The 17,500-nt window shown below is 46.8% G+C and overlaps 2 protein-coding genes across 2 annotated transcripts in view; both read left to right on the forward strand.

Moving 5' to 3' along the window:
* The first annotated feature begins 3,570 nt into the window (after positions 1-3,570).
* anxa1a (annexin A1a) lies at positions 3,571-8,940 on the forward strand. Its single transcript, XM_080533060.1, has 11 exons — positions 3,571-3,639; positions 4,241-4,331; positions 4,729-4,823; positions 5,017-5,130; positions 5,730-5,820; positions 5,936-6,015; positions 6,192-6,342; positions 6,481-6,576; positions 7,570-7,628; positions 7,795-7,917; positions 8,331-8,940. Exons 1-11 carry the CDS (start codon positions 3,580-3,582, stop codon positions 8,388-8,390), a joined length of 1,020 nt encoding a protein of 339 aa, XP_080389186.1. The 5' UTR covers positions 3,571-3,579; the 3' UTR covers positions 8,391-8,940.
* A 525-nt stretch (positions 8,941-9,465) lies between these two features.
* The window catches only part of mfsd3 (major facilitator superfamily domain containing 3), a 22,316-nt gene continuing 14,281 nt past the window's right edge, over positions 9,466-17,500 (forward strand). Inside the window, exons 1-2 of the mRNA XM_080530948.1 lie at positions 9,466-9,513; positions 10,124-10,922. Of these exons, the coding sequence (XP_080387074.1) occupies positions 10,232-10,922 (691 nt within the window). The 5' untranslated portion in view covers positions 9,466-9,513; positions 10,124-10,231. The remainder of the gene's footprint in view (positions 9,514-10,123; positions 10,923-17,500) is intronic.

Raw genomic sequence — 17,500 nt, forward strand, 5'->3', positions numbered from 1 at the left:
AAATACATATGAGACACAAATGCAATATGCCGGAGTTAGCCAATAAGGCTAGTTTAAGTCCGTAGTCCCTGGCCAGATGTTCAGTTGGCACTTGGAAACCTAAAACACTAAATACTTTCTTCATATTATCATTCTCTCTTCAGCATGGAAGGCCAGCCATTTTTTTGTAGTGCAAAAAAAGTGCTATATTTGTGCACAGTATCTGTACATTGTGTAAAACATTGTTGACTTTGTCATTGTCAACAATCTCACTGCTATGCTTGCAGAGTATGTGATAACAAAGAACTTTGAACTATGAACTAACCGTAGTCAGTCTGTGACTAACAAAGTGAAAATGGCGAGGGACCGGGTGGTGTCAAACCTGGTGTGTGTATGTGTGTATGTGTGTGTGTGGTGTGTGTGTGTGTGTGTGTGTGTGTGTGTGTGTGTGTGTGTGTGTACATGATCATAGGAAGGTAGAAACCACACATCTGATGATCTGACGTGAAGAGCACAGAGGGTTGGCGCTCCAGTCAGCAACATCTGTTCATCACCAGAGGGCCTAAATCCCTTCTGATACCTTTTAAATGAACTTCCTGACCCTCTGTTCCACCGGAAATGACCAATAACATCCCCTCAACCTCTGCTTCCGTTATCCATTATACCCTGAAGGCATCGCACAGACTGCAGGCGGACATATGTACGGACGGACAGACAGACAGATACAGCAGACAGACAGGCAGATACAGCAGACAGACAGACAGATACAGCAGACAGACAGACAGATACAGCAGACAGACAGGCATGCACGCACGCACCCACGCACGCACGCACGCACGCACACTTTAGAAGCAGGTGTAAGGAGATCACTTGTCAGGGCTTGTCAGGGCTTGGCTGACTCTGTATGCATTATTGCATCAATATGATGCATCATTATTTGACAGCTATGCAGAGCTGTTAGACAGTGACATACAGTAGGTCATTGATTATTGATGAATCAATCTCCTTTATCCCCTTTATCTGTATTGCTTGTATTATAAGGTCGATCAGGCTTCTGTTCTGTTGGACTTGATTCAATCATGATAGGAGGTGATAGGTCAGGTTGTTTTGATGACGAAATAGTTAGACATAGTTTAGATTCAGAGAGGTTGTCATCATCCTGTGTAACTTGTCAATCACCGTTAATTGTTAATCTCAACCGAGTGAAACATTGTCTCCTGTTCAAACAAGTTGAGCCAGTAGATAACGTAACGTCTTAGGTCACAGACATGTTGTCTTGACAACGACAGGTAGTGTGCACCACACCCTCCAGTCTCAAAGGGAGTATCTCTGGAGGAATTACTGCCACGGTGGCTCTGGTTGTCAAGGATGATGCTAGAGATAATCAACAGGCGTGCTTCGGTTATAAGCCAACCTTAGACTTGAGTTAACATCATCAAGAGCATACAAGAGCAACAAATTCCCCAGGAGTAATGCATGGAACGGAATGAGGATCGGCCTCAAACACAAGGCTCATTGTAATACATGGAATGAGGTATGGTTTGATGCCTTTCCTCATTCCAGTCCAAGCATTACAATGAGCCCGTCCTCCGATTTCTACCTCCACCAGCCTCCACCGGAGGGAGTGATACTGTAGTGTGCAGACATATACTGTAGTAGACCCACCTGTCAAGACTGAGGCGTAGAGTGGTCTGCTATTGTCTCAGGTACAAGAATGCAGAAGTATTCATTGCTGCAAAGCACTTAGCAGTCAGTGTAGGCTAAAAGGAGGTTTCCTCTTTCTAACCTCTTTAGAGATTATTGAAAGCTAACACTAAGGAAAAACATTTACCACGGGTTAGTTAGGGTTAGTCAAAATGTAATACAAGATACTTCATTCATTAATTCAAGGAACAGTGCATGTAAAATGAAACTATTATTTGATTTAGTCAACTCATAATCATGAGCTTAGAATGATAAGGTTCTATCTCGATTAATTAAGTATCAAGGACCCCAATTGAAATAAGCCAGTGGCTTTCTTGGGTTTTTATCCTGTTAGTTGACCTTGTACGTAATATGTACTTTCATGTACCTACTTCTGCAAATCTTCTAATAAAGTATTCAATCAATCAATCAGTCAATCTCCGTTTAGGGCAGTTCAGAGATATTGAGCTTCAAAGTTTTTACATTCCAACATGTTTTGTGAGATGGAACCTTTGTATTTTATGAATTACTAACTCAAAAATGTAAACATTTTAAAAAAATAACACCACACAGGCATTAATAAACACCTAATGGATCAGATTATGAAAAAAAACTCGATTTTGACAAAAAGTATAGATAGAACCTTATAATTCTAACGTCACGTAATGCTGCAGTCTTCACATGTGTTTTCATTAAGACTAAAGTGCCTGGCTGTTCTTCTTTCTGTGTGTTTTTTTTTTTCTTTCTTCCCCTATGAAACCGATCCAACTTTTACACACAACTTTACTATTCCAGCGTTGCTGGATGGAAACTTTTCCGTGGTCTCGCAACCAGCGGCTGGCCGTCCAATGGCTGCGGGGGAGACGGAGGGGGCTGCACCCGTTGCTAGGTGGGGTTTATACTGGATATAAATACATGAGTGTGACTGTCATAACTCCCCCTGGAATCTCAGTCTATCACAAAGTCTGTCTCAGCCGACTGGTAAGACTTTCAGCTTTGATTTGGAATATTATGTCCAGCAGATTGTTTATTGTTTATTGTTTAGTGTTTATTGTTTATTTATCAGCTTTGATTTGGAATACTATGTATTATGTATGTACCATGTAGGCCTACTATGTATGTTTATTGTTGATGTTCACGATCAGATTTGAGCAATATTGACACATTTTGTTTAGAATAACACCCTACCTTTTGCGTAGGTCCAGATGCCGCTCTGTAGGTAGGCAAAGTGGGTGTGGCGCGATGTGATGACATGTCCGAATGATTAGTTTCACACCTTTGATGTTTTAGAGGAGCGACTTTGTGAGATGTCCTCTGAGGTTTGGCGTTCAGATACTTAGGTGTGGAAACAGTTATACAGCTCTTGAGTTGAGAGTTTCATGCCCTGCTCGATTGGAATTAGGTGTGGTCACCAGATTTTTTGCCATACCATTGCGAAAGAAAGAAAGCTGTGGGTACAATGCTAGACAGACATTTCATATTTTTTTTACACAGAGGAATTACTTTTGCGCATGGGCTACAATCTGTCCAAATATTTATATTTTGTCTATATGGAAGGCATTGATCAATAACTGATGCCTGTGAGGAGTTTAGAAGGGATCTCACAGTTATTCTTGAAAGATGATGATGATGATGATGAGGATGAAGATGATGATGATGATGATGATGATGATGAAGATGATGATGATGATGGTGGTGGTGGTTTTGGTCAGAGTAGCTTATTCACAGCAGTTTAACTCCAATGGCTTTATTCATTGAAACACACAAGTCTCTGGTGTAACACAGCTCACAACTGTTTGTTTTGCTTTTCACTTTAAATGAAACGAAACTGTCAAGAAAAGTGCCACAGTAGTGTATAAATACTGTTATTTCAATGTTGTATTCCTCTGTCCCCTATCTGCAGACCCCAGATCTACCATGTCGTTCATCCAGGAGTTCCTCCAGCAGACCGTCTATCTGGGCCTGCCCGATGACTCAGTAGGCTATGCTTCTGTTCCTCTTCCACCGTTGCTAGGGAAACCTCTCCAAACAACTTTTTTTTTCTCTTCCTGTGGTATGCTTGGGTGGAAAAACTTACCAGGCTGTGTATGTGCAGGCCAGGGAGGGAGGGAGGGAGGGGTAGAGGGTGAACTGTACTTTCACAGGGGGGAGGGAGTCTGAATGAATACGGATGAGGGCGAGACTTGAGATAGGGGTGGAGATATACAGACAGAACACATCTGAGAGATTTCCTGACAAAGAATTTTTTTAAGAGAGGAGATACAGTAAGAGATAGAGAAGAGGGTAGTAGAGGGGGGTTACCCTACTTATTCTTGTGAGTCATCATCACTCATGACTCATAGAAGGAGGAATTTTAGCCCCTCCCATCTTCATAAACTCCTTAAATGGAGGAAATAACTCTTTCTACATTCTTTCTCCTCCCCCTCCTCTTTTTATTATGTTATGTAGTCTGGTGAATTTGTTTAGTGATATCCTGTCTTCTATTCCTCTCTTTGCTCAGATAGTTTGACTTTAGACTTGTTGTAGGCTACTGCTCATTGATTGGTTGGAGGCTAAGTGGAAGCGTTCTGTCTCTCAGGTCTTACCCAAGGAGGGGACAGTGACTCCTGACCCACATTTCAGTGCTGATGGAGATGCAGGAATCTTGGATAAGGCTATCAAGACTAAAGGTGGGGTTAAACACACAGACACACACACACACACACACACACACACACACACACACACACACACATTCACACACACAGAACATTCCTCTTAGTAACGGAAGTTACTCAGTGTAGCGGGACACAATAAGAGAGAATGTGAGCGTGTGCGTGCATGCCTGCCTGGGTCTGTTTGTCTAGTGTCTTTGCCAGTGTACAGGCCTATCTCCACTCACTCTGACACCACTCTGCCCCCTGCTGGCCTGTGCACATCACTACCAACAGGAGCTTACCGTCCTCTTGTAGATGTTGCCCATCAAAGCAAACCTGAAGTGTTTTCAACCATAGTGTGACTGTGTCTGGTTGTGAGGAAACCCACCATAATGATGTCACGTCCCTCTGTCATGTCTCTGTGGTGCAGGCGTGGATGAGAACACCATCATCAATGTTCTGGTGAAGAAAAGCAACGCCCAGAGGCAGCAGATCAAAGCTTCCTACGAAAAGGCCAGCGGAAAGGTTAGGACTCATCTATCTCTTTATCTTTCTCTCTCTCTGTTATACAATGTGCTTATTGACTTGAGGACTGCTTCCTTACACACACACACACACACACACACACACACACACACACACACACACACACACACATACACACACACACACACACCAAGTGTATTTATATAAGTGTATTTCACCCCTCTCCCTGCAGCCCCTGGCGACGGCGTTGAAGGCGGCTCTGAAGGGAGAGCTGGAGACTGTGGTTCTGGCCCTGCTGAAGACGCCAGCCCAGTACGACGCCCAGCAGCTCAAACAGGCCATGAAGGTACACACACACACACACACACACACACACTCACACTCACACTCACACACACACACACACACACACACACACACACATATATATATATAGTGCATGTGGGGATTGAAAGAGACTGAATAAACCTAGATAAAAATAATCAATTTTAGAGAGGAAGCTGTGTATGTTGTCATCCTCCATTCTTAGTCACACACCACATTAGTCACACCCATCCACTTCCTGACATTCAGACAATAATAACTCATAGGTTTTATTATTTTGCAATTGGAGAGGCACAAGGCGTGTCTCTTTAACCACGGGTGAGACTGCTTGGCAGTTATTGTGACAGTGAGAAATAACGCTTGGTTATTAGTGACAATACTGTCTAATTAGTTTGGTCTGATTCACGATTACACAACTCGCTCAAGTCCATGTGTGTGGGGTGTGGGATGTCTGAGTGTGTATGGACTGTGTGTTTCGACTTGTTTCATTCTCTGTTTGAGTCATCCTGTCCTGGGCAGGGTTGTCTGAGCTTTGAGTGTCCTTGTTGACCCCCCCCCCTCTCTCTTTCTCGCTATCTCTCTGTCTCTCTCCCTCTCTCTCTCTCCCTCTCTCTCTCTCAGGGTTTGGGTACAGATGAGGATACTCTGATTGAGATCATGGCCTCTAGAACCAACAGGGAGATCGAGGACATCAAGAAAGCCTACAAGGAAGGTGTGTGTGTGATTATGAGTAAATGATCAGGTATATATTGAAACATGTCCATGTTACTGTATGTTAGGGGGTATGTAGAGTATATACATATAAACATGTGATTTTTCATTACTAGATAACAAGAAGGAACTGGAGGCTGACATCAAGTCAGACACAAGCGGAGACTTCAGGAATGCTCTTCTCGCCCTCTGCAAGGTGTGTGTGTGTGTGTGTGTGTGTGTGTGTGTGTCTGTGTGTGTGTGTGTGTGTGTGTGTCTGTGTGTCTGTGTGTCTGTGGCTGTGTCTGTGTCTGTGTGTTTGTGTCGTGCGTGTGTGTGTGTAACATCTGAGCCATAGTTACTCATAGCTCCCCCCCCCCCCCCTCTCTGTAGGCTGCGCGGCCTGAGGAGTTGAAGGTGAATGATGAGCTGGCTGACAGTGACGCCAGGGCCCTGTACGAGGCTGGGGAGAAGAGGAAGGGAACAGACTGCTCTGTCTTCATAGACATCCTGACCTCCAGGAGTGCTCCTCAACTCCGCAAAGGTACACACTTGCACACACACACTCATGCACATGCGCACGCACGCACACACACACACACACACACACACACACACACACACACACACACACTGAAGACATAACATAATGTAACATAACATCTGCCTCTCTTTGTCTCAGCGTTTGAGAGGTACACCAAGTACAGTAAGGTGGACGTGGCGAAGGCTCTCGACCTGGAGCTGAAGGGAGACATCGAGGCCTGCCTGACTGCAGTGGGTGAGTGAACATGACCAAGGCTACAGAATATGACCAAACCTACAGAACATGACCAAACCTACAGAACATGACCAAGCTTATTCTGCTGCTCCCTCAACATTTTACATTTACACCATTTAGCAGACACTTTTATCCAAAGCGACTTACAATCCGACATTACAGGGTCAGTCTCCCTGAAGTGATTTAGGGCTAAGTGCCTTACTCAAGGGCACACTAGTGGTGGTGTTCCCAGGTGAGACTTCCACTTAAGCCACCACTACCCTACATCTGGGTGCTTTCTGAAGGCAATGGAGAAAGGATTCTTGATATTAATGAACAAAATAACAAACATTGCTGTTCATAAGATGGTTGCTCAGATTTGTTGTTAGCTAGATATGTCTCTGGTAAATATGTTTCATGCTTGAGTGAGACCTCTTCTCTCACTTTCCTCAATGTGCCAGCCTTGAGTTTAATTTAGAGTAGACTGTGATAATTATGTATTGCCTCATTCAACACATGGTCTACTTGGACATCCAAGCACCAACCCTCTTGAGAAACAGAATCAGAGTCCCTGTCTTTGCTTGAATTAACATAGTTGTACAGCCTGGCATCATTGTTAACAGTGCTTGACATTGACCTGTTCAAAAGGTGTGGTGGCACGCAGTGCAGAACTGCGATGTGAAGAGGGAGATGAGAGAATTACTTCCAATGGCCCCTGGCCCTAGCATAGATTTGTTTTTCTTATGATGACTGATGTACAGATGATTCACTTTCTTAGACTAATGTTGCTTTGGATCAAGGCATCTGCTAAATGTAACGTACATGTAAATGTTGTCTACCGTAAAACACCTTGTACTCCCCCAATTTAAAACACCATACCCGTCTCTGCCAAACCTCTCCCTCTATGCCCTAATCTATAGTACATTGCCGTAGCTCTGTTTGTACCTTGAGTCCAGCGCTTTGTAGAACGCTGCTCTCTCTTGTTCTCACGCCGGTTTCCTATCTGTTCCTCAGTGAAGTGTGTTGGGAGCAGGCCTGCTTACTTTGCTGAGAGACTCAACCTGGCAATGAAGGTAAAACTCATTCTGTTAAACAAATGTTTTGATGGTGTTTATCTGTATGGGTGAAAGAAACACAATGAGAAGAAGATGTAAGAAGATTAGATTAGATATGAGAAGTATATTACTGTATCTTATGGAAGGTCCACTATTCAATCTGTGTATGTGTGTCAATCTTCAGGGCTCTGGAACCAAGACTAAGATTCTGACCCGGGTCATGGTGAGCCGGTCTGAGGTGGACCTGGTGAGGGTCAAACAGGAGTACAAGAAGAAGTTTGGCAAAACCCTCTATCAGGACATTCTGGTGAGCACACTGCCAGAGATGGAAATCAAACATTACGGGCCAGTTTACTTTAGACAGCCTCGTCCTCGATTACATCACACATTCAATTGAGATTCTCCCTTAAAGACACTGTTCGATGAAGGATTTCTTTAAACCATGTTTTTATGTATGTTCTCCAATGTCCATTAGTAATAAAGCATCATAACAGAGACTATGCTTAAAGGAGTACAGTACATTACTCAAAAATATTTTTTTACAAGTACAGTGTATTTCTATAAATAGGGATGTCTGTGAGTCTTTAATGCACAAAATAATTATATTCACCATACTTACGGTAGACAAGATGAGAAATATCCTTGACGTTTCTTTAGTAAGGTACTCCTTGAATGATTAGTAGAGTGACGTTGTGTCTTGTTCTGTTCCTATCCCCTCAGGACGACTGCAAGGGAGACTATGAGAAGATCCTGCTGGCTCTGTGTGGTGAAAACATCTGACTTCCCTCCCCTAGTGTATCTAACATATGTATCTAACTAGGATGCAACTGATGCTATGGGAGAACACACCGGCCAAAACACCACACATTCTGAAAGCACAACTGGATCAAATACCTTTGTCCAATACATTCAGATACTTGGGCTGCATTTGATGTAGTCGGGTTGTACGGGACCAATGGAATAGTCGCCAAAAGTGCAAAATCCCAAAGATCATGCGCACCCCAAATAATATTTGCATGAATTAACATATTATGTTAATTCATGCAAATGTTTTGGCCTGTCAGGTCTGTTGTGAATCATATCCTCCCCTGCCACCCATGGCTCAGGGCTGTACGTGCTTCCCTACTGCAATCAGTTACCAACCACCAAGACAGCTTGAATCTGCCGTCCTGGTGGTGTCCTGGTTGTCTCTAGCTGCTACTGCAAAGACCACAGTTAAAAATGGCAAACAGCATGGTGGAGTTTAGGCTTCAGCAGACTTGGTGATCCACAGTGCGGTATATATTCAAAGTATGTCAGACACCTCTCAGCTTGTCGTATGCCAAATGCAGTGCACTCTGGATAACTAGGACTAGAACCTTTTTGCAATAAAGCTTTTTATATTGAAATGAATGGTCTCTTCTTCCTTTTTGTGCAACATGTTTCAGGGTGTATTTCCACTTTTGTAAACACTGGGCTTGATTTTACCCGAGTCTAGATGGTTGTAAATAGGCATACCTTGTATTAGACAAGATAGGCCTTCATGCTAGTCAATGAACATGTAGTAATAGCAAAACCATATTAAATATGAGTGGTCTACGGTAATGTAATTACATAGGTATGATGATTTTTTTGGGAGAAATAAAATAGTGGAAGTTATTAAAGGGATAATAACACATTATAATGGGATATACCCTGGTATAACACATTATAATGTGTTATTACAGTATTGTTACAGTTGGCAACAGTACAACATTGCCAGTATGCAATGCCATAACCGGCCATTCAGCGGCGCTGTCGGTCTACTGTACATTGGTCGAGAGGGCTGGGCTGTCTACGTCACTTGACCCCCGGAAGCAACTATTTTCAATGACAGCTGGGCTGAAGCGGAGCAGCTTTGGCTATCAGATTCTCCCTATTCAGAGTATGTAACAACAGATTATTTAAAACATACATCGCACTTTAGTTCAACATGTCGGTCATAATATTCACAATGGAAGTAATCCGTTGGCATGTGCGCTGCATATCCCTGAACGCTGTAAAGTTTGCATGAGGTAGCAGCTTATTTACAGAGTGTGTGTGTGCTGTTGGCATGACCATGTTGGTTTTATGATGATGTGTTGGGGTCTCATGTTGCCAGATAGTAGCCTACGTACACAGAAGTCACGCATGGCTAGATAAAATTCCCATCTGTTACTGGAATTATTTTTCAGATTTTCATGTGGGTGTTGTTTTAGAAATTATAGCCTATAAAAAATCGTACAAGTGTATAACAAGTAAAATTACAAGAGTAAACATCATAGTCTATTGGGTTAATAATGTCCCATAAAAAAAAAGTATAGCTTCACTTCTATAACAAATCAGCTGGCTAATGAACTTAACATTTTGCTAGCTCAAACTGTCAAAAGATCACATTACCTGACACCATTTCTGAGTTTATAAAGTGTCAGTTATCTACATTCAACATTCAGATGTATTTTCTTACATTTCTATGATCAAAATCCTCACTCTCTCTTCCACCTTATTTCTCTTAGGCTAATCGATCCATTGGATTGGCTCCTGAGTCCTGGCTGATGCAGCATCATGACCTGATTGACTGGACCGTCTCTGTCTCTCTCTGATTGAGTGGTTGTTGTTGAATCATGAACGACAAGCTGGTTTTCCTGGGCCTCCTCTACTTCGTTCAGGGGATCCCCTATGGCCTCCAGTCCTCCCTGCTCCCCGTCTACCTCCGCGGGGCGGGCCACTCCCTCACCAGCATCGGCCTGACCAAGGTGCTGTACTTCCCCTGGGTCCTCAAGGTGCTCTGGGCTCCCTTGATCGACCGCGTCGGCACCAAGCGTCACTGGCTGGTGGCCACCGTCTCCGGCCTGGCCCTCACCTGCGTCACCAGCGCCGCCTTCGCCCCCGAGAACCACTTCTGGGGGGTGGCAGGGACCCTGCTGGCCATGAACGCCCTGGCCTCCGTCCAGGACATCGCCGTGGACGGCGCGGCCGTGGGCCTGCTGAAGGGGCGCAGCGAGCTGGGCCTGGGGAACACGGCCCAGGTGGTGGGCTACAAGGCCGGCTCCGTGTTCGCCGGGGGCGGGCTCCTGGCCGTGATCGACGTGGCGGGCTGGGGCTGGATGTTCATGCTGCTGGCGTGCGTGTACTGCGGCATGGCTCTGTTCGTGTGGGGGGCCCCGGTGCTGGACCACGAGGGGGTGAGGGGGGGGTCGGAGGGGAAGGGGAGGTCTCAGATGGACGCGGTGCAGCCGTGGAGGGTGTGGAGGAAGCTGCTGTCTGTGCCCGGGACCCCCTGGACCGTGCTCTACGTACTCACGTACAAGCTGGGTGAGTCTGGTGGTCCCCCGTTCTGATCATGTACCCCATCCAGCATTTGTGATGTAGCCTAATCAGATCAGAGAATCAGAATTGCTTTTATTAGTCCTACATCAATGTGTGGATACAAAGAGTACAATTATTGGGTTCAGGTGCAGTAGACGTTGGCATTGCAGCGGAAATACAAAATCAATAATAGAATATAAGCAGGATATAAACAACAAAATCAATAAAAGAAGGCAGGATATCAACAACAGTCAACAATAATTGTATAATAGAATAGGTGATAGCAGCAGAATGCAAATCAGCATATCAACATTCATTTTTTTTTTTTTTTATTATTATTTTTTTTTTTATCCCTTTTTCACCCAATTTGGTATCCAATTGCACCCAACCTAGCATCCAATTATCCCCTGCCTATTGCGTAGGATCCGCCGCACGACCCCGTGGCCGGCAGCCCCAGAGGAGATCGCCAGGCAGACTAGCTGTCTGGCTCCTCGAGCCCGACACCGTTACTCCAGCACCAGACGGGGGCGGTGTTGCGCGACGGATCCTTGTCCGGAAAATAGTCCTATACCCCCCTTGGGAGCGGCCGCTCAATATGCCGCTCCCTGTGAGCCCCGGCCATATCCGGGTCTGGCGAGACCGGGATTCGATCCCAGTCCCCGGTGGGCAGCTTGCACTAGAGGCTAATGCTTAGACCGCTGCGCCACCGCGGGGCCAGCATATCAACATTCTTAATGTGAACAACATTATGGAAAGTTCAGATTCAAGTAATATCAAAAATGCTGTGCAGGTCTCAGTGAGATGTGACACACTGTAAGAACCCTATTACCCCAAAACTCAACACTAGGACCTACGTCACCTGGCCCACTGTTATCTATCCTCCTAACTACACTTCTTCCACATTTTGTCCCGTGGCCTCTGTGTGTTGGTAGATTCACAGTAAACAGGGTCGCTTACTTAGTTCAGGTGTGGTATCACATCTCACCACTAGATGTCACTGTTGCCATGTCCAGGGCTGGACACGATGATGATCGTCAACGAGGCAGTTGAAAGAAGGAAACGCGGGGAGGTCATTAGTAGGCATTGGACAGTGAATCTGTCCAACACCCACTGCATGACCTGTTGTTGGACACAAACATACTTTTAAGTTGTGTGGATGGTTTAGTATGTAGAAATAACACAAGTAGTAGACCAAGTTAGTGTAGACATGTTTTCTGTACCGTAAAACAAAACAGTGCTTGTGTGTGTTTACTGGTTATATAGCGAGTGAGAGGAAGAGGGAGAGAGTGTTGATGTGGACAGAGTTTGGTGTTTGGCAGCAGAAGGGGATTATGTAAGGATTAGAGTGTCTTTGTGTCTGTGGCGTTTTTCATGGAAACTGAAATGGAAGACGCAGCATCACACACAGTGTGTGTGTGTGCGTGTGTGTGTGCGTGTGTGTGTGTGTGTGTGTGTGTGTGTGCGTGCGTGTGTGTGTGTGTGTGTGTGCGTGTGTGTGTGTGTGTGTGTGTGCGTGTGTGACAGAGAGAGAGAGAGAGAGAGAGTCAGGGGGTAGCCCAGTAATCGGATGAGCCTCCTTCGAACGACACCAGACAGAACATGAAAACACGGCTGCGCCCCTCTAATCTGTCTGAGGGGTACACCTCCACCGCCATCATCAGACCAGATCACCATCACTAACACCGCAAACATCAGCATCCTTAAATCCTTACATCTTCATCTTGTCAACATCGTCATCCTCACACCCTATTATCTCCAAGATCACGCCTGTCCAACGGAAACTTCCAACGACCGTAAGAAGCGTTCACTCTCAAACTTGATCAAAGACGACGCGTCGGTTCTTTTTGTCTGTGTGTTTATGTGGCGAGACAAGTAGGCTCTGTTCAAGGGTGTGTGTTTGTGTGTGTTTAACGAAGGGTACACAAGCGCGTGTGCGTACACACACACACACACACACACACACCTCTCCACACACACACTGACCTCGGTGACATCAAAGGTCACAGTCATGCGATGGGCCGTCTGGGCAGAATCCCAGGGACTGAGGGGAGGGTGGAGAGAGAGGAGGAGGAGGAGGAGGAGGGGGGGGGGGGGTCATAAAGGGAGAGAGGGAGAAAAAACAATTGCAGGAAGGTTAATTTCTTATTTAAGGAAGGTGAGAGAACAGAGATGGAGCCATAGATGGACAGATAGTACTGGTAGCAAGGGAACTGGGTTCGGGCTGGTATAGAATCTAGTAGGACTGGATAGCAGGACCATGCTGGTATTGTAGCAGGATAGACTGGTCTGGTATTGTAGTAAGATAGACTGGTGCTGGTATTGTAGCAGTATTAGACTGGTGGAAGGTATTGAAGCAAGTCTATGTTTATTCCGGCAATAGGCTATACGTTTTGGGCTGGTTTTTGGTGGATTGGGTGGTTTTTAGACTGTGGTTGGGCTGGAAATTGTCAATCCAATCTGGCAACACTGACTGGTACTGGTGTGATGTTCAGTAGTGGAATAGAAGCTGGTGGTCCTCTGTGGCTCATTTGGTAGATCATTAAAAACGCTTAGGTTGTGGATCCGATTCCCCCTGGGACCATATATACCGAAATGTATTCACTCACTGCAATGTAAGTCGGATAAAAGCGTCAGCTACGTGGCATATATATTAAGCAGGACTGGTGCTGGTGTATGGTTCAGTAGGTTGGACAGAAGCAGGTCTGGTGCTGGTTCTGAGAGTCAGCGGCCGTAGGACAGAGGCAGGAGGGGGGGGGGGGGGGGCGTGGTGATGGTGTGAGCGAGGGACTGGAGGTGACTGATGGAGAGAGACAGCCATGTTGGGAAGAGGACCTGATGGAAGCTTCCTGTGGGAACTGGCCAGGTGGAAGGTGGGAGGGAGGGAGGGGGAGGGAGAGAAGGGGGCGGAGGGGAAGTAGGTGGTGTGTTGCCTTGGTTGTAGACTGCCTGTCCACCACCCCCCCAGCCCCCCAACCATACACTGCCATACTGTGGAACGATACTATCGAGTGTGAGACATGGGAGGGATGATGGTGGATGATGTGCAGGGGGGTGGGGGTGGGGGTGGGGCTTTGTGGGCGAGCAAGGGCGGAGGGGGTTGTGTGGGGAATGGGGGAGGGAGGTAGGGAGAAGGGGGGTGGTGGGGGGGGGTTGAACACATGGGGGGTTATTTTCCAGAGGGAACGAGGAGGACTGTGGAGAGAGAGGCTGAAGGGGGGGATGAATTAATGAACAACCACCACATGGTGCCCTGAGAGAGAGAGAGAGGGAGGGAGGGAGGGAGGGAGAGAGAGAAAAATAGCAATAGCGATATATTAAATCCATACAGAGACATTATGAGGTAAGTTCTGCTACACAGAGACATCGTTAAGGTATTAAACTAGACATGTTTGCGACGGTCCGTCTTAGAGACCCCCCACAGAGACGGCGCTTTAAAAAACATGTTTTATGTTTCAAATTCCCATGCTGTCTGTTCCCCGGACCACCCTTTTCTTCGGGGGTCCGGTTACGTCGTCAACAAAAAAACCGCTGATCACTTGAGCTCCGCAGAATATGGATAACCTTCCTTGTATATAAGGTGGTGCAGTGCTTTTCCCATGTATTGTTGACAGCTAGGCTTGTCATAATGGCTGCCATTGTGGCTCGGGAGGACATGAGAGGGGGTAGAAGGTATCATTGATGGGTGTCTTTCAAGCTATAGTGTTGCACAGTGACCAAGGGTGCGGTGGGGTTGTGGTTGGACCTGGACACGCAGGTGAGAGAGGGTTCCCATGCTCCGGTGCCTGAGGAGACACCTGCACGCCTCTACACAGCCAGGCCTCCCTCTGTTTGTGTTGCGTCACTAGGTCAGAGCGACACTTAGGAGAAACAACAGCAGAACACAAAAACAGCCAGGACTACACACACACACACACACACACACACACACACACACACACACACACACACACTACTACTACTACTACTACTACTACTACAAACAAGTAGTAGGAGTAGTAGTAGTAGTAGTAGTAGTGTGTGTGTGTGTGTGTGTGTGTGTGGGGGGGGGGGGGGGGGGTGTGGTGTGCGTGTGCATGCGCGTGTGGTGTGTGTGTGTGTGTGGTGTGTGTGTGTGTGTGTGTGTGTGTGTGTGGCGTGTGTGTGTGTAGTCCTGGCTGTTTTTGTGTTCTGCTGTTGTTTCTCCTAAGTGTCGCTCTGACCTAGTGACGCAACACAAACAGAGGGAGGCCTGGCTGTGTAGAGGCGTGCAGGTGTGTGAGGTCATTTCACGTTTGTTTGTAGTAGTAGTAGGAGTAGTAGTAGTAGTAGTAGTAGTAGTAGTAGTAGTGTGTGGTGTGTGGTGTGCAGTGTGCGTGTGCGTGTGTGGTGTGTGTGTGTGTGTGTGTGGTGTGTGGTGTGCGGTGTGCGTGTGCGTGTGTGGTGTGTGTGGTGTGTGTGTGTGTGTGTGTGTGTGTGGTGTGTGTGTGTGTGTGTGCGTGCGTGTGTGTGTGTGGTGTGTGTGTGTGGCGTGTGTGTGTGTAGTCCTGGCTGTTTTTGTGTTCTGCTGTTGTTTCTCCTAAGTGTCGTATCTGATCCCCTGTGATCCGAGGCTCTATTGTCGTAAGCTGCATGGCCACTGCGACCTCGGTGTCCCCGCTGACCCTTCACCCCTCCCCTCACCCCGGCTGATCCCTCCTCCCCTCCTCTCTTTCCTCTCTTTCACTCTCACTCGCTCACACAAACACAAACACCTCTCGTTTCCTCTGTGAACCTGCCAGCTCCCCTCTGTGCTCCCCCTCATCAACGGAGATGAGCGCATCAACACAGAGTGTCTTCCTCCCCCTCGTTCCCCCTCCCCCCCCTCTCGTTCTCCCTCTCCCTCTTTCTCCCTCACTCTTTCTCCCTCTCCCCTTTTTTTCTTTCTCCCTCTCTCTCTCTCTCTCTCTCTCCCCCCCTCTCTTTCTCCCTCTCCCTCTTTCTCCCTCTCCCTCTTTCTCCCTCTCCCCCTTTTTTCTTCCTCCCCCTCTTTCTCCCTCTCCCTCTTTCTCCCTCACTCTTTCTCCCTCTCCCCCTTTTTTCTTTCTCCCTCCCTCTCTCTCTCTCCCTCACTCTCTTTCTCCCCCTCTTTCCCCCTCTCTTTCTCCCTCTCCCTCTTTCTCCCTCACTCTTTCTCCCTCTCCCCCTTTTTTCTTTCTCCCTCTCTCTCTCTCTCTCCCTCACTCTCTTTCTCCCCCTCTTTCCCCCTCTCTTTCTCCCTCTCCCTCTTTCTCCCTCACTCTTTCTCCCTCTCCCCCTTTTTTCTTTCTCCCTCTCTCTCTCTCTCTCTCCCTCACTCTCTTTCTCCCTCCCCCTAACTATCTTTCTCCCTCTCCCACTCACTGCCTTTCTCCCTCACCCCTATCTTGTCTTTCTCCATACCCCTTCTTTCTCTCTTTCTCCTCTGTTCATGCCTAAATCCCTCCCCCCCTCTCTCTCTACCCCCCCCCCCCTCTCGATCTGTCTCTCTCAACTCCTCTCCCCCCTTCTCTCACACCCTTTTCTCTAACTTCCTCCCACACCTCCATTTCTCAGTCTATCTTCTTTTTCTCCCTTACCTTCTCTTTTTGTCTTTTTGTCTTTTCCCATTTCCCCTTTTTCTCCTTCTCTCTTCTCTCTACTTCTCACTCTCTCTCTGTCTCTCTCCTTCCTCTTTTCCCTGTTTCTCCCCGTCTACTTCTCTCTCTCTCCCCCCCCCCTCCTCCTCTGTGTCTTGTCTTTGGATGTCTAATGAAATCCCTGCTGAAATGGACAATTGTAGCTTTGAGAGTATTTATAGAAGTGAATAATCAGCTGTGTTGTGTTTGCCTGCTCCCCGCTTTAAAGAAATAATTAGTTTGGAAGCCGACGGAAGCGCTGAGCCCTGCAGAGCGGAGCGGAGCCGACACACACACACACACACACACACACACACACACACACACGCAACCACTGGTGAAAAACACACACAACGGTGCTGCCATGGGCTATAGGCCCCATTGGAAACTATTTCGGCCTGTTTCTTATGTTGTGGATAGTGTAATATCCCTAAATGACTGTACACACAATTATAAAAAAATAAAAAAAACATGCCTGAAACACTGACTCTCGTTGAAAACGACCGTAACAGCAACTTATACTCAGTACCGCAACATTACTGTCGGTTGATTCAAACGGTCGCGATCAGGCCGAAAGCCCGACAACAGTAGGCCTACATGTGTGTACCTGTATCCAACAGTGACAAAACGGGGGGGGGAAAAGTTTCCCTGGTGTAAACTGATGACGGTGTGGAACGCTTGAATAGCTGATGATGATGTTGTACACAGAGAGAGATCGACGGAGACAGAACCCTAAATGAATTCTATTTCTCTCTCTCTTTCTCTTTCTCTCTCTCTCCGAGACAGACGTCGCAGGGCGAGATCTTGCTGAATGTGATGAATATGTCATCTGAGCCGCCCGTCACTCAACTGTTTACCTCCCTCACTCTCCCGCCGCACGTTTAGCTCTCCGCCGTCACACGGCGCCTTGTCAGAGCGTTTACACGCTCCCCGCCGGAGCGTTCGCCTCGCACTGGGAGGCTTTCAGCGACT

The sequence above is a fragment of the Nansenia antarctica genome (assembly GCF_963989245.1).
Source record: "Nansenia antarctica genome assembly, chromosome: 5".
NCBI lineage: Eukaryota > Metazoa > Chordata > Actinopteri > Argentiniformes > Microstomatidae > Nansenia > Nansenia antarctica.

Excerpts from the sequence above, each read along its gene's own strand:
- anxa1a (XM_080533060.1), top strand. The coding sequence starts at position 3,580 with ATGTCGTTCATCCAGGAGTTCCTCCAGCAGACCGTCTATCTGGGCCTG. Across the intron at positions 7,629-7,794 it reads GACTCAACCTGGCAATGAAG|GGCTCTGGAACCAAGACTAA; the intron begins GTAAAACTCATT and ends GTCAATCTTCAG. Across the intron at positions 7,918-8,330 it reads CCCTCTATCAGGACATTCTG|GACGACTGCAAGGGAGACTA; the intron begins GTGAGCACACTG and ends CTATCCCCTCAG.